The following is a 20667-nucleotide window of genomic DNA, read 5'->3' on the forward strand; positions in this document are numbered from 1 at the left end:
GAGCACTGTCATTCCTGGTGGCTAACAACAGCCCTGGACCCCAGAAAGGAACCCACACTCAAGATTAACGTCCGAGTGTGCGTGTCCTCGAAAAAATGAGGTCTCCTGATCCCAGGTGCAAAGGGGTAAGTCCTCTAACTCCAGGGGCCATGAAGGGACATCTGAGTTTTCCTTGTCCTTCTTTCCCTCTCTGAACCCATGGCGTCCTCACACTAACCACAGTTAGGACCCTGGCCTCATTCCCCAGTTGGGATCATTAGACTCCATAAAGGACAGTCTCTAAGATGCTCAGTAAACCACCACCCTCTGCACAACCCATAACCCTATTCACCCAAGAGGCAAGAGGATTTCTATTCAGGAAAACCAGGAAAGGGAGAGCCTTTCTCAAGGACACAAGGACATTAGTGAGTGAGGGAGTGATTAATGGATGGAGAACTATTTCCACCACCAACTTCCAGGAGCATATATGGCCCTTTGGGCACAGGTACGGACCCTTTTTTTCCAATCAAGTTTTTCAGAGAAGTGAGGCTGCCTTCTAGATGGCACCTCCACACTAAGGGGGTCTCCTACTTCTTCCACATGTATATATTGCAACGGGCCTCCCACTGTGCATCTGAGAACACTCTGTGGGCATCTGTAGCCTTTCAAGACCCCAGAAACCATGCGGGCACCCCAGCACCAGCAGAGCATTTGTGCACATCACAACAATCACCCCGGGTGAGAACTCTCCGTTCCACTCTGTACTAGGCCCTGCCATCTGTACTGATCAGTCCAACCCCTCTCCTTCCTGTTTCTTGATTATACTACCATGGTTCCCACACATGGATGCCAGGGTGCTTGTGGACCCCCAACCATTTGGGTTCCAGGAACAAATGCCACAGTGGAATGTGTTTGCGAACTTCTGGATGAAGGGAAGTCCCACCCTCCAGGTTTTCATCTTCAAGGTAATGAGTGCAGAGGGAGCCAGGAGGGCTCTGTCAGGTAGAGAGGTGGGAGCTGATGGAGCCTCAACTAAGTGCCCAGGACTCTGGGTTCAGAGCTGGTGTTATGTGGAATTGTTGAGAGATGTGACGAAAACCCAGCTCACTATATGCAGAGACAGCAGATGCCCTCACGTGGTCAGGCTGCTGTGCTTCTCAGAGCCCCAAGATGTTCCACAGGTGTGGAGGTGGGGAACCCACGTGCCAGCCCAGGCTGCTCCTGAGCACCTCTACCTGGATTCGAAGCACGTGACTCTGCATCAGAGTCATCACATCAATGTATCCAGGCCCCCCACCCCAAAAGTTCTCTCAGAGACACTGAAGTTCAACTGGCTCTGGATTTGACCTTTTCTCTGGGATTCTGGGGGCCCATTAATTAGGAGGTCACAACAATTCTCAGCACACAGGCTGAGCCTACTGAGATCCCAGGAGTATCCAGGCATTGCTTCTATTTATAGTCCATCATGACCCACGACACTGTGGACACGTATTGCACTCACTAAAGAAACCACCAGGCCCAGGGCCTTCGTGCCACTGGCCTGCAGAGATCTGGAGGAGCAGGCAACCTATAGGCTGCATGGAACCAAAGACCCTAGATCCTGAGATCTGAGCTGGACACACAGGTCATGTGCGCAGTCACCACTGTCACTGAGAGTGCAACTGAAACACCCGCAGAGTTAGCAGTGGACCTGGTATGCCCACGAGTGAGGGTGATCTGCATTTCTTGAAAATGATCGTGTCCAGAGAAAGGCAAATTTTGTAGGATTTCACTTATCTCAGATTCTCAATTATCAGGTTCATAAAAAGTAAATACCATGTTCTTTTCCTAGGCCTCAAGGGCACTAGAATTCAGCATTGATGGCAAGAGTATGTCCACGTGAGTTCTGGAGATGCATGGTGGTGACGCCTATACACCAACATGAACATGCTTAATGCCACTCAACTGTGTACTCCAAAATGGTTTAATTACAAAACGGATGTTTGGTGTCAATTACCACAATGTAAACACTTGGGAGACTGCTGATTGACTTATCTTAGCATAGTTTGTGTTGTATTGGCACTGGGTAATTCATAGCACAGATTTTATTTCTCAAATTTGGGAGGCTGGAAGACCAAGACCGGGGGCCAACTTGTAAGAACGTTCTTGTTGTGTCCTCCTGGGCAAGCAGGTGAAAGAGGGACAAGGGCTGATTTGAGAAGCCCTTTCCCAGGGAAGGAGAATCCATGGCCTAAGCACGTCTTCAAGTTCCCACCCACTAACACATCATAATGCAGAGAGAGCATAGAATGACAGCCCATGCTCCCCAGAACATCCCAACTTTTGGCATGAGTCCATTTCTGCAACATTTCACAAGTCATGATTTTGGATAAGACAAGAGTTAAGCTGAACACAAGGGGAGCGGGCTCCCTTCTCGTCTGCTGCTTGCAGTGTTGCAGGTGGCCTTACAAGCCATCACTGAGGTTCTGCACAACAGCTCCGACTGCCCCCCATCACATCCCCATGAGGCTGACTCACACACAAGTCCTGAACACTCCCAAGCCCAGAAACCAGAAATGTTACAAGAAATCCAAGGGAGATTTGTTCAAAGTCAGCCCAAAACACCTGTCCACACAGGCTCAAGTCCCTTACAAAAGTGCCCGAGTATTTGCATTTAAACCCTGCATATCTTCTTCCTGTAGCACTTCCATTATCTCCAGATGACTTCTGACACCTAATACAATGAAAGGGCAGTGTGATTCTCTGTAACACTGTAAGATCCAGGAAACAATGAGGAGAGAAGTATCTGTCCAGAGAGACACAACTCCTTTCCTAATAGTTTGGATTTCCAGCTGGTGGGGATCATGGATGCAGAAGAATGGGTGCAGGGCCAACTGCACTTTCTTGCTTTGCATTGAGGGGAGGAAACACTGCAGCCAGAATGAGGGCTTCTAGGAGCTGATATCCTTCAATTCAACATCTGGACACATCTGACCTTCAGGCTGGAAGACTTTCTAGCAGGGGATCCAAGGACTTGCCTACTGTGGAAGGAATCCAAAAGAATAACTTACTTTAAAGGACATCAAAGAGGTTCAGGAGGGAGGGAGCCAACCCAATTGTCTAGACCACTTTTAGAGGTCAGGGGGTGGGTTCCAATGCAAAACACCGCAGTCCCATGGAGAATTCTGCAGTGTGTTGGTGATTAAGGAGAATGTGTGAATCCAGGGGTCACTAGGTCCTCTCAGCCATAAGGAGGGAACCTGCCATAAAGGAACTAGCACAAGGGTGCAAGGAATGCTCACTGGGGGGAGATCTGAAGGAAGGAAAGTGTACTCATTAGAAAAGTGTGCCCTGAAAATTCTTAGCCAGCCAAAAGTCGTGCGAACTTGTGTGGAAAAAGAGTCTTTGCACAGTGATGAAGCTAAGAGCTCACATGATGGAACACGGCATCAACTGGGACCAAATCCAATTTCTGATATTCTTGTAGGAAGAGGAGAGTCTGGACCCAGAGACCAGGTAGACTTGGGGATACAGCCTAAGTGAGGATGGAGTCAGGAGGGGATGCCCATATGGGAACCACAGATCGTGGGCAGCAGTAGGAGAGTGGGAAGGGCTGGGAGAGTTGGGGGGACAGTCCCCTTGAAACTTGGGAGGGGTTATGGAACTGGGACAGCCCAACACCTACTGTGATGAGCCTCTGGAGCTCAACGGAAGACACATCCTCTGTTGTCGGCCACCCAGTTGACAGAGTTTGGTTGCAGCAGCCTAGGACCCAGCTGAAGGTCTGAGTTGTTGGCCATGCAGGTTGGATCTGGACCACAGACACCCTCATCAGAGACTGTAGGGTCTCAGCCCTGAGGCAAGACAAGCACCAAGTCAGGCCAGGTGGGGAAACGGTGAGGCACACACTCTGGGGGCTGGTGCCTGTGTTACTGGGAGCACTTCTGATCCCAATTCCCTGATCTGCTGCCAACACAGGCTACAGAGGAGGGTACAGGGACACAGACCACGGATCTGCCCCACTCAGTGGGCCCAGGCCAACACCACACCCAGCAGCCTCGTGCCATACCCAGTGAGTCTCGAAGCGGCCCCCTCTTCCCATCCTGAGAGCTCTTCCCTTCCTCATGTGCCACTAGCTCCCTACTGTCTCTGGCAATATCTACTCTGTGAGATGACAACATCCATGGGTACTGCTCTCTCATCCCAGGACAGTGTGGTCCCACACACCCTGGTGAAATGGGCCGCCTGGAAGCTGGACCTGGAGGTTGTTGAGGCTGAATGGCAGGTATGGTCCTCTGGCACTTTATTATTTAAGTTAAAAACACAAAAACAAAAACAAAAAACGGGTCTTGGTGCTCAAAAATGTTTGATTTGCATATTCTCATCCCCTAACCCCAATATTTTCATTATTTCCTTACATATGAAATCTTACTAGGAGAAAGTTAATTTCGTATTATACAAAGTTGATTGAAATAACATTGGTATAAATAATCACCATACTTTCAATTTTTGTTCCGCTTTCCTCTTAGAAACCACATGGATACAAGAGAACAGAGGACAGACTCATGGAAATGCTTGAAATGACAAGAAGCTCCCACTCAAGCTCAGCATTTAGTCCTGGACAGGGTAAGACCAGGCCACTTTGACATCTGTCCCAAAGAGTCTACCAGACAGAATCCTCTGACTGATCCCTGACTGAGCCATAGGAACTGGCTAGAAAAGCCTTGACATCCTCAATACATTCTTCACTTCAGAATACTTGACAACCATTGATATCCATCTCTCGTTACCTTGTTCCCCAGCCAACCATTCTTCAACAAATTCAAAGGAGCAACTCATGCAAGCACACAGAGAGAGGTGTTCACTACACACATCCATGTGTGAAAAAGACAACTGGTATTTCTTGTTGGGGCTATTTCAAATGAAATCCCTTCTGCATGACCTCCACAAACCAAAGGAAAATATTTGTGAAATTCCCACATAGAAGAGAAGATACACTTGCCAAGGAGGCAGTGCCAAGAATTTTGACACTGCAAATGTAGAGTGTGTGTTTAGGAAGCAGTCACAGTTTCCATGAGAGAGTCCCATGAAATCAATTGGGAAGATCCATGCTCTAGCCCTACCATGCACGTGATGTGACTTGAAAGAGTCATTTAGTCTTAGTAACCATCATCACTAACCACTAAGTCAATGAATAAAGGTCCTCAGGTGTCAAGCGACAAAATGTGGGATGAGCATGGATGAGGATGGGTGGGAGAATCCTCCCCCTCTAACACAATTAGGGAAGGATGTGCTGCCCTCAAGTGGCTGGGGGACCTGGGATCCTGCCACAGAGGGGGATTCCAAACCTCACATCCCCTGACCCAGGCCAGAAGACCAGGTAGAGTCCAAGGACCCTGGGGTGGCCCAATGGCAATAAAGGTCAAAAGGAACTAGGGATCTGCCTGGACCCTCAATCCCCTACTCTGAGCAGGGCTGCATGACGAGGCCAGAGGCCATCCACAGCAATCTGCCTTTATAGGAAAACAGGGACTGCAGGCTGCCTCTGGCTCACTGAATCAGGGTGGTATTTTCATAAAGCAAGACCACTTCCTCACATTTGACCAGCAGCTCATGCGCTGACAGCACAATGGCTGGCTTGACTCAGGCCCTGAGAAATAAAATAGAAAATTCATAGCAAACACATCTTTAGCTCTTCCACATCATCAGGGGGTGCGATTCATTTCCGTCAACAAAGGGGTCTGAAATGGTGTCTAAACATGCTGGGGACTCACCTCTGTGTGAAACTCTTCAGGAAAAAGGGGATCAAATCTCATGAAGCAACTCTTCTCCCTTCTAGCCCATGGGCAATGCAAGGAACCTGCATGATACCAGAGGCTCACTTCTCTCTTCTGATGTCTTCTGGAAATGAATCATTAATGCTTCCTTCAAGGTGAAGCAGAAGCCTGCATTCCCAGCTGCACAGAAGTGTCTGAGGGCACTGTCTCCCTTAAAACCCAAGAAGAAAAACAGGTCATTAAAGAGGCATATGGATTAGAGTACATGTTCAATGATCCATCCTCCCTGGAGCCTTCCACACGCCCATCTTCCACATTCACAGAGCAATGCTTGGCCATTCTCAAAGACCAGGAGACCATGATGCTCATCACCAGGAAGTCATTAAAGGACTCGAACAGAGCAGCATGGGTTGCAGAAGGTGGCACACCAAGGATCTTCAGCTCTGCTGCTACAACACAAGACCTTAACTTCAGTATTGACTTTCTGCCACCTACCAAGTACGATATTAGTGTCAAGCACAACATGCAGACATGCAAGTAGCAGGTGACACCCCACATCCATTTACAGAAGTGGGCAACATCTGCATTGGAACAAGAAAGTATCTTATCCTTACTGATAAAAATCATAAGAAACAAAGAATAAAATGGATGCAAGATTTCTCATTTCACTATTACGTAGCTGTTGGAATTCCCTATTAAAAAATACTTCCTCCAAAATAAAAAGTATCTCAGACATGTGTCAACTATTCAATGGATGACATTTTAAAACTATGGCCTTTACTTAATATTTATGTATGCTATAGCCCTGCCTAATGCTCTTTGAGAAAGGAGCACATAGAATTGGATCTTTGAAAACCTCACATTTGCTGATAAATATTACTGCTTATGTCAGGCATGGTGAAGTGAAAAGTGGGACTTTGGATGCTCAAAGAACACAATGTTGTGGGATTGGTGTCCCTGATTCATAGACAGTATGTGGTTTCTATGAAAGCCAGTGAGGGAGCAGGAGTAAGGAAGCTCATTGAACAGATGACCTCAGGGGATACTGGCAAGTAGGCCAAATTGAAGAACATGTTCCAGCTAACAATGGTATTTGGGCTCCTGAGCCCAGACTGGTTGTTAAAAAAGGTGCAGACAGGCAGTGTTCATGTACAAAATGTCTACCATTTAAAGGTGGGTAATTTAAATGGCATCTAGTTACACATCTGAAAAAATGGTCTGCCAACTTATGAATTTCATTTTAACAACAACAAGAAAAAAAAAACCAGACAATTGTGGGAGGCCATCCTCGCACGTGATTTGACTTACTTCCCTGGCTGGGTGAGAGGCGCTCAAACATAGTTGTGTCAGAGCCATTCCCCACCCTTTCCCAGGTCCGAGGGCTTGTCCATGCAGAGGCGTGCCTGGCCACTGACCTGAAGACCCAATCGTTGCCCTTGACCTTGGGATGCTGCCCCCCTTAACGTTCACTGGATGGGATTTTCCCTTGAATTTTTTATTCCCCAATAAAAGCTTACTCCCTGCATGCTCTCCCTCTCTCCCTAGTCTCTTGTGTAAACCTCGCCACCACATTAGGTGGCTAGAAGTGGGAGCTAGAAGAAGCCGTCTCAGAGCTGTGTGAAAGGTAATGAGAGTCTTGTGTCTTTAATTTAAAACTCACTAGCAATTTCTTATGAACTGAACCTTCTTTCATGAAGCTCGAGCTGGTCGCAAGGCAGAAACAATGAGACATATAAAGATAAAACCTTGTCTTCACCAGGACGCCTAGAAATAGGTTTTATTTGGCTCATGCAAATAGCTTTCAATAGAAATTCTGATTTCTGAATGAACCCATTTAATTTTATAATGCACAGATCACAAGGCTTTCTTTACAGAATATTCTCTTCTTCCTCTTAAAGCCTCACATAGAAAATGTCTCACAGGACATCTGAGGGGAATGACCCAAAGGATGAGAGAATGGCTGGAACCGTTCTCAAATGTGCCCATATAGCCTAAAGTGTAAAGGCATCTAATTGTTATCTAAAACAATTATGAACCTATTTGATCCATTATTAATAAATATCACCACTTTATCACTTGAAGCAAATCACAGAAAATTGGAAACAGATGATCATTGGCTTTGATACCTTTACTTCCATTTCATTACCCAGAGATGATCAACTCTATACTTCAAATGATGCAAATTTATTACAGAATGCCTAAGATCCTGAGGATTTATTTTGGCTCAGCCCATGGTATTGCTTCATTATTTTATTATTTTGTAAGTAATAAAATGTAACTTCATGTTGGATAATATATTCAAGTCATGAAAATATCATCCAACATCATTCTTCCCATTAGCCCAATTTCTCTGCATGCTCACTTACTCTTTAGGAATTTTACTAATTATTTGAAGGTTCTAGAGGACCTGTTAGACTCGTAATGGACAAACAATCCAACATACTCCAGGGTATGTAAGGGTGCCATAAGAAAATAAGGTCAGCCTACAGCAATGGGCAGCTGCCTGCCCCAGGGTGGGAGGAGCCCTGGCCATGGCACCAGGGCTGCTGGGCAGCAGAAGCCTCCACAGCCCTACAGGGAGCCTGGAGCACAGCTCTGCAGAACCATGCCTAGCCCTGGACAGATGCACATGAGTTCCCATCACAGGCTAGAGTGACAGTCCCAGGTGCATGCCTGTCATGCCAGCCACCAGGGAGGCTGAGGAAGAGGAACCTTCGAGGTCAGCCTTGGCAACTTGACCCCGTGGCAGAGGGGAAAAAGTTTACAGGGGTCTCTGAGGGTGTAGCTCAGGTAGGTCACTTGCGAACAGGCTCAAGGACCTGGGTTCAATCCCCAGAACCACACATACACCAAAAAGTGACCTTGGAACATGGTTTAAAATGATGGGTCAGGTACACAGAAGGAACAGGAGAGGGTTTTTAAAGCGAGGACTTAAAACAAAATCCACAGGTGCGACAGGAAAACAAAAGGACACAGAGTCAGTGAGACCTGAAATACCTGGGCAGGTCTGTCTTTTAACCTGCCTCCTGCCCCCAGGTCACACTGGGCTCCTCCATTGGCCCTCCCCTCTCCAGGGGGCCTGCGGATGGATCAGGCCACCTCTTCTCCTCTGAGGTCCAAGGCGCAGGCCACACTGCTGAGGCCACCGCATCCTGAACAGGACCCTGCAAATCAAAACCCTCCAGCTGTGACCAGCAGCTCCGCTGAGGAAAGCCCTTAGGTGAGAACCAGGACAGCGGGGTCGGGCGGTGGGCGCTGTGGGGACCGCCCTGGGCTCCAGGGGACAGGCAACCCGGGGCCGAGGTTCCAGGGCGGCGTCAGAGTCCTCCTGGGGTCCCAACCTCCTGTGGGCGTCTAGACTTGGCCGCTCCGGGCCAGCTCACCTTCTCCGCTCCTGGATCCCAGGAGCTGGACCCACCACACCCGGAGCTGCAGCCCCGCCTCCAGGGCACTACTTCCGGGCTCCTCCCACACTGAGCTGTGGGGGACCAGGCTCCAAGTTCCCGCCCTGGCATAGGCCCCGCCCCCGTCTCCCTGGGGAAGGTGGGGCCCTTGGAGCCCTGCCAGAGGAGCTGTCACCTCAGCTGGTGAGCTAAGGCGGGACAGCAACTAACTAGAGTCCTCACCTGTCCCCAGCTTCCTAGGAGTGAGGCCTGTGGCTGCAAAAACGAGATCCAACTATATGCTTTCCTATAAGAGACTCACTTTTACACTCAGAAGTTATAAAAGAAATCTTAATTTTATAAATTAATCCTCTATCTTAATTAACTCCAGAGTTTTAGAACAATTATCCTAGGGGCCACATTCAGGCTTCCAGCTGGCTGGAAGGAAACGGTGATCCTGACCCTGGGCTGGCCTGAGCGAGGGGATCCCCGTTCCTGAGCTTCCTGGGAACTGGAGCAGCACCTTGCCCACTGTCCAGAAGCATCAAGGCATGGTGCAGGCCAGTTTCCCCCACTTCCAGGCGGGAGCAGCCTCAGCCCTCTTTGAAGCCACTCAGGTTCCCATGTCTACTCCTGACCTAGGAGCCGAAGACTGGCAGCCTCAGTGCCCCATGTGCACCCAGCAGTCATGCTGCGACTCCAGAGGCTGTTCTGCCCCAGGCCCCCATGGCCTGTGTTCCAGCTGCTGCTGAGTAACAGTGGTCGCTGTGCTGCGCAGGGGAAGGCTGAGCCCTCCTTCCTTCCTTCCTTCTCACCCCCTCCTTTGCTGTTTGCTGCCCACCTCCCTGTTCATCTGTCTGGCAGGCTGGGCACTCCCACAGTGGGCACGCCTTTCCTTCTGGCACCTTCCCACTCCATGAGGCAATGCTGCTTACCTGTTTTTTTTTTTTTTTAAATTCCTTTAGAGAAACCTCCTGACTTTTCCAAACCTAAGATGGCCAGAAAGTTCTGTGTCACCAAAGGTTAGCTGAGTTGAAGTAGTAAGAACATATCCTCTTGACCTCACACGGGGACCAGCAGTCTCTGGTGGCAGAGGTGCTGTGATTGGGGTGAATGGGCCTCAGGTAGGCCATATCCTTTTTATTTTTAGCAATAATATAACAGCATTAAAAGAGAGGAAAAGAATGCATCAAGGAGAGTAACTAAGAACATAGTAGGGACAAAGAGCATGAGAAGAAGATTAACATTAAACAGGGATGAGAGGTGGGAGGGAAAGGGAGAGAGAAGGGAAATTGCATGGAAATGGAAGGAGACCCTCAGGGTTATACAAAATTACATACAAGAGGAAGTGAGGGGAAAGGGAAAAATAATACAAGGGGGAGAAATGAATTACAGTAGAGGGGGTAGAGAGAGAAGAGGGGAGGGGAGGGGAGGGGAGGGGAGGGGGGATAGTAGAGGATAGGAAAGGCAGCAGAATACAACAGACACGAGTATGGCAATATGTAAATCAATGGAAGTGTAACTGATGTGATTCTGCAATCTGTATACGGGGTAAAAATGGGAGTTCATAACCCACTTGAATCAAAGTGTGAAATATGATATATCAAGAACTATGTAATGTTTTGAACAACCAACAATAAAAATAAAAAAAAGAAAAAAGAATGCATCAAAAAGGCAAAGGGAAGTCCATTTCTAGCACCGCCACACACACGTGCACGTAGCTTCCTTCTACAGGCCAGCGCTTCTTGGTGCTCAGAACTCAGAGTTAAAATTCGGAGCTTCCCCTCCCCTAAGGGGCTGAGAACCTGATCACTGCAAATTGAACCCTTTGTACAAGAGCTCCAGAACGAGAGAGGTAATTCCTATTTAACCCTGAGAGAAGGCTAAACAATATAGAGCACTAAGTTAGATCTGAAACAGCTCCAGAGTCAGAAAGCCAAGCCTTGGGGAGCCTGAGACACCTGTGTGCTCCCTGCCACGATGACAGCGCCCCCTAGCCTGTCCCAGCCCAGCCAGCTCGCTGAACAGTCTGCTGGGCCCCTGTGCAGGACCCTGGAGCTCTCTCCAGGGAGCAGGGGTCTGCCCAGCTTCATCCGCATTTTCAAGGTCTCTTGACACCCACAGGCTACACTCATGTAAGGCTGTGGGCTGGGGCAGTTAGGGCCCTAGGGGACAAAGGGCTCTGAGACAAATACTGGGCTTCCTGCTCTTGGCGCTGCTGCTCCACTGTTCTGTGCTCGCTGGCGTCCTGGAAAGACCCCTCGTGTCTCCTGGGAGCAGAGACATGGCTGAGCCAAGGTGGAGCTGGTAGGCAGGGCAGGTGGGGCTGGAGGTGGATGCTCCTTGGAAAGAGAGGAGAGGGCTGCAGGTGCCACACTCGCTCCCTTCTCTCTGTAGGTAGCAGGATGGGTGGCGAGGATGCCCAGTTGGGTCAGTCCTGCCTTTGCCCCTCCAGGTGCTCAGGCAGGGCAGCAACATCCTAAAGTTCACATCTGGCCCCTGACCTTGACCTATGTACACCGCAGCCCATGGTCCACGGCTTTGGAAAGGCCTAGGGCCTCTGGTTTCACTGCCATGGCCTGCTGTCGGTGAGCCAGCCTGTCCCTGGGTCACAACAGCAGGGTGCCCAAACCCACCCTTAGCATCACCAGGGACGCACACGGCAGGATCCCGCCATGTGCAGAGGCAATGCCAGGACAGCCCAAGTCTGGGTAAGGGGCAGGGGCGGCAGCAGCAGGGCGCCTGAGAGGCATGCTCTGATACCAAAGGTCTGGGTGCCCGTGTGCACTACACTCAAGCGAGAGCCTCAGTCCCTGAGGTTGGGGACAAGGACCCAGGGCCCTTCTTAGTAAGCCAACACACAGAAGAGTGCTCCTAGTTTCATCCACCCCCTGCACCACAGTCAAACCTGACCTTGAGATGGTGAAGGGACTTAAAAGCTAGTATCTGGAGCCACAGAAACTGCCGGAAGCGCTGTGCTGACAGGGCAGCGGGGGTGCCCTGGGCTCCCGGAGGAGCGGCTGGCAGCAGCAGCAAGAGGGAGAACTAGGCCCCATGGGTCCGGCTGGCCCCTGACAAAGACCGCTACTGTGCTGCTTCTCCTCACACTGGGAAAAAAACACAATTTTTCTGAGAAAAGATTTGCCAAAAAAGGGCCACGAACATCCAGGAAAGAAAAAAGAGGCGGGGCAGGTAAAGAGAGATTAATCCCCAGGAGCACGTTATTAACAGTTACTGAAAGACTCAACACCCGTGTGTGATGACAAGCACCTGTCAGCTCTGGAGAAGGAACAGGGGATATTTAAAGCAAGGCCCTGACCCAGGGGCGAAGCCACCACTCAGTCTGCTTCCCCTGCTGCTCCCCAACCTGCATCAGGCTCACCGTCTCCTGTCCCCTGTGTGACCTGGAGGAAGGCCCTCTCATCCCTCCAATCGGTTAACATCTGTTTTAAATTCCTCAATCCTCTTCATTTGAACAAATTTCAGGAAATGGCAGCATGTATCTACCTGATGTGCACTGACATTTATTTGGATATAAAATAATTATGATATAGACAATTATAGCCAACACCATTGTGTTTCCCTATAGCCACGGACTATAAATATGGACTAAGTGTTTTATATACTTGCTTTCAATTAAACCTCATTAGAGCTGGAGGGAATTGACATTGCTATTATCCCCATTTTAAAGAGGCAGCCACTGAAACCCTGAGAGAAGGTTACATGACTACAGGGGATCCAGTGAGAACTGGAAGCTCTGGGATCTCCCCAGGAAAAGGCAAATGAAACCATGGTGAGAAACTGCTGTTCCCTTTTTAAACTGGTCTAAACAGAAAAATCATATCATATGCTGCCAAGAACACGGAATCACTGAAACCCGTGCACAGAGAGGGGGAGAGGGTCAATGGCACAGGCGTTCAGGGAAGCAGCCAGACCAACACCAGATGTAACAACAAACCCTCTGCTAGGCAGTCCTACTTGAGATGTAGGGAGCCTCACGTCCACACACGCAGAAACGTGTATGCAAATATTTAGAGCAGGTTTATTTATAGTTACCCAAACCTAGAAAAACCCAAATGACCACCAACTAGAGGATGATAAACACATGGTGGCATGTCCATCAAATGCAGCAGTTACCATACAGAATGAACAGGAACAAATCACTAACAAAGGCAACAGCGTGGACGAGCCTCAGATGTATGATGGTCCAAGACGCCAGACTCAGAGGCTGCAGGCCGCAGGCCACATGAATCCACCTACGGCATCTGGGAAAGGCCAGAGTGCTGGGGAAAAAAACTGAGGAGTGCTTCCCCAAGTCCAGAGCTGGGAGCTGACAACAGAGGGACACAAAAGAACCTTTGAGAGCAAAGGGAATATTCTTTGGATTGTGGTGATTGTCACGTGATCGGTACATTTGTCAAAACTCCAGAAACTGCAACCCCCAAATCATAAATTTTACTGCATGCAAGTCAAACCTAAATAAACCTAACATAAAAAAAAAAAGTTCATACTGTAGTAACTTGGCCACATCAGTGTTTATAGCAGCTCAATTCACAGTAGCCAAGCTACAGAACCAACCTAGGTGCCCTTCAACAGATGAATGGATGAAGAAAATGTGGTATCTATACACACAAGAGAGCATTACTTAGCCTAAAGAAGAAGGAAACTAGCATTTGCCAATAAATGGATGAAACTGGAGATTATCATGCTAAGTAAAATATGCTAGTCAGTCCCCAAAAACCAAAGGCCAAATGTTCTCTCTGATATGCAGATGCAAACGCACAATAAGGGAAGAGGAGGGGAGAGAAGAAGAAAAGTTCATTGGATTAGACAAAGAGTGTGAGGGGGAGGGAGAGGGGCTGGAAATAGGAAAGACAGCAGAATGAGTGGGACGTCACTTTCCTGTGTTCACATATGAACCCACGACCAGTGGAACTCCACACTATGTACAACCACAAGAATGGGAAGTCCCACACCATGTATGTAGGATATGTCAAAATACATTCTCCTGTCCTATAAAACGAAAAAGAACAAGTAAAAAAAGATTTCCCTGAAGATAGGCCCAGGCATTGGTAAGTCTCATTTGTTCAAAAGTAGCTGAAGGATTTATTACCAAGTCTGTCACTTGAGCTAAGTGGTAAAGAATAGTAAATGATGCTAAGCTTTATTATTTTTCTATTTCTCTTCTGCTCTTTGGCAAAAATAATTAATTAGGTAAAAAGTAAATGACAAGAGACAGCCAAGCAGGGGGGACCCAAGGCAGATGCGACCTGGGGCCGAGTGCCCCGCGGTCACTGCCCGGGAAGCGGGACGCACCTGAGCATGCTCCGTGACCTTTGGGTGAGAGACCTCAGTTTCACCAGGAGTTGAGGCTGCCTCCGCATGGTCATCATCTGCTGGAAAACACTGCCTTGCGCTGTCAAACAGAAACAGACCCACAGCTGTCAGCGCTCGGAACGGGTAAGACTATTTGTTAAGACTATTAAGTGACAGGTCAGCACAACTGGTGGTTACAGCAGGCAGGAGGCGCCCACATCCCTCCGGCTGTCAGAAGAGACCTGGCGGTGACAGACCCCTGCGGCCTCCCTACAGCACCCCTGGCCACTAGGGCAGATGGCCGCAGCAGCACGCAGGGAAAGGGGGAAGGGCACATGCGGCCCCAGGAAGAAGCACCTACACCCCAAACCCCAACTCCTTCCTGTTCCAAGGAGGAGAGAGCCTGCCACTGGGGCAGCAGCCAGGGTTGGTGTCCTGGACCACACAAGGACGGGAGGGCTGAGGCGTGCGAGGGGGCTCCAGCCGTCAGCCCACAGCTTCCCGAGGGAGGGCCCATCTGTGCTGCCCTCCACTCCCTTCCCTGGTGTCCCCTGGCCAACAGACATACTGACGGGTGCTCCATCTTCCTGGCATGCATGTCACGATTTCAATGCCTACACGCCCTGACCCTGAAATGGGCCATCTCTGAGGAAGCCGGCTTCACTCACTCTGTACCTGCCACAGCATCAGCTCAGCGTTCAGCGACAGAACTAATGCAGGGCCCCATTTCTCACGATTTTCAACATTATAGTCTTACATGTGCTACCAAAATAACAATCACTGAGATAAAAATGACTAAGATCACATCACCAAATGGCACATCTTAAAACATGGGAATCCAAGTAGAAACTGTCATGCTTACTGGAATATGGCTGCCTTCTCTGAAGCCTCTGCCATTTGTTTCATCTTTAAGGAAAAGGAGGTGCCACGGTTTGGATCTGAGGTGTTCCCCAAAGGCCCACAAATTAAAGGCCTGGTCACCAGCCTGTGGCACTGAGGGAGAAGGTGTGGGACCTTTAAGAGATGGGGCCTTATGGGAGGAGGCTAGGACACTGGTCAGTTGAAGATACTGGACCCCAACCCTTCCTCTGAGTCCTGGCAACCATGAGATGAACAGGCCTCCTCTGCCATGTGCTCCCACCTTGATGTCACAGGCTCAAAGAAACGGCCAAGCAATCATGGACGGAAACCCGTGAAGCAAAATAAACCTCTTTCTTCTGAAGTTGATTATCTCAGGTACGTTGTCACAGTGACGGAAAGCTGACAGAAGGCAGCGCACCACTGCAGTACCTCTTCTGGTCACTGAAGGGTCCACTTCAACACCTTTTTCATAAGGAGTGCCACCATTCAAGAAGAGCTCGTAAGTCCTGTGAAGGAATAACATACTATGATGGCTGCGCATGGCGGGCATTCCGGAGACACCTGAACCAGAAGTGAAACATTTTTAGCACAAATGTATTCATTCTAATTATGTCTCATTGATGAGTGAGAATGACAGTGTTGACCCTTCCATGGGGTGTCATCTCAGCAAAGAGACTCTGTCCCAAGCATCAACACAGGAAATGTACTTATATGAAAATGAGAAAGATTTCTGTTATTAAGATGGGCCTGAGGCTGTAGCTCAGTGGTAGAGCACTTGCCTTGCACACGTGAGGCACTGGGTTCGGTCCTCAGCACCACATAAAAATAAACAAATAAAAATAAAGATGTTTTGACTTGAATGACTTGTTAATAGCAAGTAATTACTGTTTTTAAATGTGTTGAATCAATATTTGAAATTAACCCATTATGAATTTATATGATTTTTAAAATAAAACAGTAACATAGATCGTTGTAAAATGTTGGAATGGGGGCTGGGGTTGTGGCTTGGAGGTAGAACACTTTGCGTAGCATGCGTGAGGCACTGGGTTCGATCCTCAGCACCACATAAAATAAAAAATAAAAATATTGTGTCTACCGATAACTAGAAAATAAATATTTAAGAAAAATGTTGGAATGGCATAGACAGGACATGTAAAAAGTGAAAAATTCCTCTGTCCTTCCCCCTACTTCAGTAAGTCTCCTGCCCTGACTGTCACCCACCCTGTGACTCCCTGTGCCTCACAATACACATCAGAATGCTTCCCTATCGACCGAGCTCCACCTTCTAGGAAATAACTGGGACCTCACTTTGCCAAGGTGGAATTTTGGATGTTTCCTTATTTTTTTCTTCTAAGTATAAGTGAAAACCCTGAACATATTTTTTAAAGAATCATAAGAAACTTGAGTTTCTGTATTCACTCCTGATAATGGGGCGCCCCTCCTGCTCCGGCTAGGATGAAATTAGAAACTAGGGTTCAGTGGTAAGGAGGCTGTGCAGGGCATGTTATCCAAGTTAATCCTCACCAGGAGCTTGTGGGGTAGAAATTATTTCCCCAGATTAAAGGTGGGGGAATTTGGACACTATGGCGCATACCTCCTGTTATACAGGCAGTGTGGGACCCAGCACCCTGAGTTTCCGTAATGACAAATTTAGAATCTTGATCACCATCCTCCCTACTGCTTGTCCATCTGTAGCCCTCTGTGAATGTCCTGTTTATATCCTAGACTTAGATCTTTATTTTCCCCATTTAAAAATTCAGATGAGCTGGGTGAGGAGGCACATGCCTATGATCCCAGTGACTTGGGAGGCTGAGGCAGATGGATCACAAGTCAAAGACAGCCTCAGTAACTTAGTGAGGTCCTAACTAACTCAGCGAGACTCTGTCTCAAAATAACAAATAAAAAGGACTGGAGATGTGGCTCAGTGGTTAAGCACCCCTGGGTTCAATCACTGGAACCAATAAATAAATAAATACAAATTCAGATGATCTTTTACTTATTAGTTTTCAAGGGCTCTTTTTACGTTAGGGCTAACAACATTCCAACTTTGTGGTATGCATGAGGATATTTGCTTCTAGCTTGCACTGTGCTTTTAAAGTTTAAATTTGCTTACAGGAGGGCTGGGGCTGAGGTAGAGCACTTGCCTAGCAAGTGCGGGGCCCTGGGTTCAGTCCTCAGTACCACATAAAAATAAATAAATAAAGGTATTGTGTCCAACTACAACTAAAAAATAAATATTAAAAAAACTGCTATAATTTCAATGTCCTACACAGATTCACAGAGGACCTGGGGACCCTGGACTTAGCTTTTGCACTGTTTTCAGCATGGTGGAATGTGCCAGTACTTCAGGGAACAGTCCCAGCAGGCAGACAGTGCAAGCATATTCTAGAACATGTCCTATGTGTCCTTCTCCCTCTCTGGGTGAGGGTGTGTGTGTTGCTTTCATACACTACTTTATACAACACTAAAATCAACATTAAAAGCCCTCGCCCCAAAAGCTGTTGACATGCCAACAGAACAAACCTGAGTTCCTTGATCCTAAAAAAAGAACTTCTACAAAATCACACAACTGCTAGGAATTCGCAGAGCACTTACTTTGCTGGTATTGGAACGCCACTGGCATCGAAGAGCCTGAGAAACACCCAGCCGCAACTCAACTCTCCTCTCTCACCCGTTGACTAGGAAATAAAACAAGTCTGAGAAACAACATCTGAACGAGTCAAATTATAAGCACATGCAAGCCCCTGAAAGGAACAAGGCCAGTATCCCCGCTTAGGGCTAAGCAGTTCTGCCCCAGAAAAGCAAATGAAACGTGGTGGGTCCCGGGTACAGCAGAGGTGCCACTTTAAGTGACCCATCATTAACTACCAGTCCAACATATAGCCACACCTGTAGATAGGCCTTTGTACTAGTGGGGGGGGGTGAGGTTCTTTGCCTCACCTCTGTTGGCCCCCAAATTTTAGCTAAACGACCATCACAGGGAGGAGGATACACCAGCTCCTTTTGGAAAAATTGTACCACCAATAACACCATCAGCAAAAATACCCCAGCACTACCACAAGTTGCTGCACCAACAGATAGTTCATAATGCATAAATGTGATACATAGTCGAGGCAAGTTCTGTCAGCAGTTCAGTGATAGCTATTGTAACAATAGCAACAGAGTCTTGGGGTGGTGACAGAGGGGCTGTGGAAGCAAGGGGGACACAGGAGTACCCTGTACTTGCTGGGAACTTAAACTACACTAAAAATCAAAGTCTTAAAATATTCCCGTGTGGAATATGTGGAGAGGCCTGTCTTTGCTGCACGACACCAACTATTGCCATTAGAGTCTAAATTCTGCCCATATCATTGAGGCTGTTATCATGGTCACCTGCTGGGGCTGAGCTGAAGGAAAGAGTCAGGGTGCAGAGGAGCCCCCTGGATCCTTCCACAAACCCTCCCCATGGCCCTGGGAACCTGGCTGCCTCTGAGGCAACAGGAGGAGCAGCTGGGGCAGCCCAGCCTCACACTTCTGCTCCCTGGGAGGTTTTTGTCATGGCCTGTGTCACTGTGGGAGGATAACTGTTACCTTGTTGACAGTAATAAGTGGCAACATCTTCAGGTTCCAGGCTGCTGATGGTGTGAGTGAAATCTGTCCCAGATCCACTGCCACTGAACCTCGAGGAGACCCCAGATTCCAAACTGGTTGCATAATAGATGAGGAGCTTAGGAGCTCAGACTGGTTTCTGCTGGTACCAGTATAAATAATTGCTAATGCCCTGACTGGCCCTGCAGGTGATGGTGACGCTGTCTCCAGGAGACACAGGCAAGGAGGATGGAGACTGGGTCATCATGATGTCACATCTAACACCTGCCATTAAAAACATAAAAAGAAATATCTTTGCAAGTAGTGATGTTGCAAGAGGACTTTCCTGAGTAGCCAGGCAGCACTGACCACACTGTGATTAGTAAATCCCCAGTACTGTCCCTCCTTACCTGGGAGGCAGAGCAGCAGGAGCCCCAGGAGCTGAGCAGGGGCCCTCATGTCCATGCTGTGTCCTGACTGGGACTGACTCCTGCACAGGGTGTGAGCAGCCTCTTAAGAAGTCCTCAGGGCAGTGGGCTGTGCTGTGGGCACATGCAAATCAGCAGGGCTGGGCAGGCTGGGCACAGCTGCAGGGCGGGCTCCTCCTGGTCAATCAACACAGGCTCAGTGTGTCCAGGTGTCCCAGGTCAGACCAGGGCAGCTCAGATTTGCTTGGGGGGAACATAGTTCCCTGGGGCCACAGGACACAGTCAGCCCCCTGAGCTGTGAGTGGTGATCTGTAGTCACTTTCTGGTTGAGGACAGGCTGTCCTTGTGCCTTAAGCACAGTTCTGTGTTGGTGACCCTTGGAGGAGGAGGGGACATTACAGAAGCAAGGGGATAGTTTATGCTTTGGAGGTAAAAACAGAAATAAAGACAGAAAGAGAGGAAGATGTGTAAACTCACTGAGGTGTTTGGGGTTTCTGGACATTGGCACAGCATGGGTAAGAGGCAGGGAGGAGGGACTCACCCATGGACCCAGCCCTCTCTGCCTCAGAGCCCCACAGAGTACACTCACACCCATCATGGTGCCCATCTTCCCCAGACCAGCAGGTCTAAGGCCAGTCAGGCTCTTCCTCTTAACTATATCTTAGGAGAAGTAAGAATAATTTTACAAACTAGTGAAAGTACTTTAGAGATTGAAGATTGGAGAATATAGGTCATGTTTAGCATCTTAGTAAACTCAGTAAAGATCCAGATTCCATATATAATTCTGCTTTACCAGTATTACCACATGTGTTTTTAAGTCTTAGTAATACCTCATGACCTCAAGAGGGCTGCAGTGTTTCTAAACATCAATGTCCTCCTTCAGGTCCTCTTGTAAATTTTTCAGAAATAAAGCAGGACAAAGTTCTTCACCCCTGCTCTTCTAAGAGTTATCAAAAAACCTTCTAAATAACTGTCCACAATCTTTTTTTCTTTTCTTTTCTTTCTATTTTTACTTTTCTCTTTCTTTCTTTCTTTTCCTTTAATTTTCCCCTTCGGTGCTGATGACTGAAACTAAGGCCATGTGCATGCTGCACAGTTCTCCACCTCTGAGTCAGAGGTCTAGGAAGGAGTTTCACCATGCTCAGCTGCCCACACACTCAGAGGCTGCTGCAGATAGGGACATGGTTCCTGGAGTCTTGGCTGCTTATCAAGATGGTGACAGTCCTTGGGGTCAGCATGTCATGCTGCTTCTACAGGAATGCAGGGTGCTGAAGTTCAGGGTTTGTGGAGGCTTCCACTGATATTTAGAAGGATGTCTGCCCTCCCTGGGGGCTGGTGCTGTGGTGCTGCACCTGCAGAACCTGGTGAGCATCCTGC

General features: G+C 48.3%; 1 protein-coding gene across 3 annotated transcripts; it reads right to left on the reverse strand.

The window, feature by feature from the left end:
* Window positions 1–1924: 1924 nt before the first annotated feature.
* On the reverse strand, window positions 1925–20028 carry LOC144369138 (uncharacterized). 3 transcript variants are annotated; one of them, XM_078028230.1, is made up of 7 exons: window positions 18866–19147; window positions 17891–17973; window positions 15643–15801; window positions 14435–14534; window positions 5733–5946; window positions 3644–3812; window positions 1925–2999 (listed from the first exon to the last, which is right to left on the reverse strand). In XM_078028230.1, exons 1-5 carry the CDS (start codon window positions 18986–18988, stop codon window positions 5794–5796), a joined length of 618 nt encoding a protein of 205 aa, XP_077884356.1. In that variant the 5' UTR covers window positions 18989–19147; the 3' UTR covers window positions 1925–2999; window positions 3644–3812; window positions 5733–5793. The 3 variants fall into 3 exon arrangements, with proteins under 3 accessions (XP_077884356.1, XP_077884358.1, XP_077884357.1); XM_078028232.1 differs by lacking the exons at window positions 1925–2999; window positions 3644–3812 and adding exons at window positions 8733–8899; window positions 19273–20028 and having other exon boundaries at window positions 5808–5946; XM_078028231.1 differs by lacking the exons at window positions 1925–2999; window positions 3644–3812; window positions 5733–5946 and adding exons at window positions 6598–8899; window positions 19273–20028.
* Between the last annotated feature and the right edge of the window lie 639 nt (window positions 20029–20667).

This window comes from Ictidomys tridecemlineatus, chromosome 12, assembly GCF_052094955.1.
Source record: "Ictidomys tridecemlineatus isolate mIctTri1 chromosome 12, mIctTri1.hap1, whole genome shotgun sequence".
Classification (NCBI taxonomy): Eukaryota; Metazoa; Chordata; class Mammalia; order Rodentia; family Sciuridae; genus Ictidomys; species Ictidomys tridecemlineatus.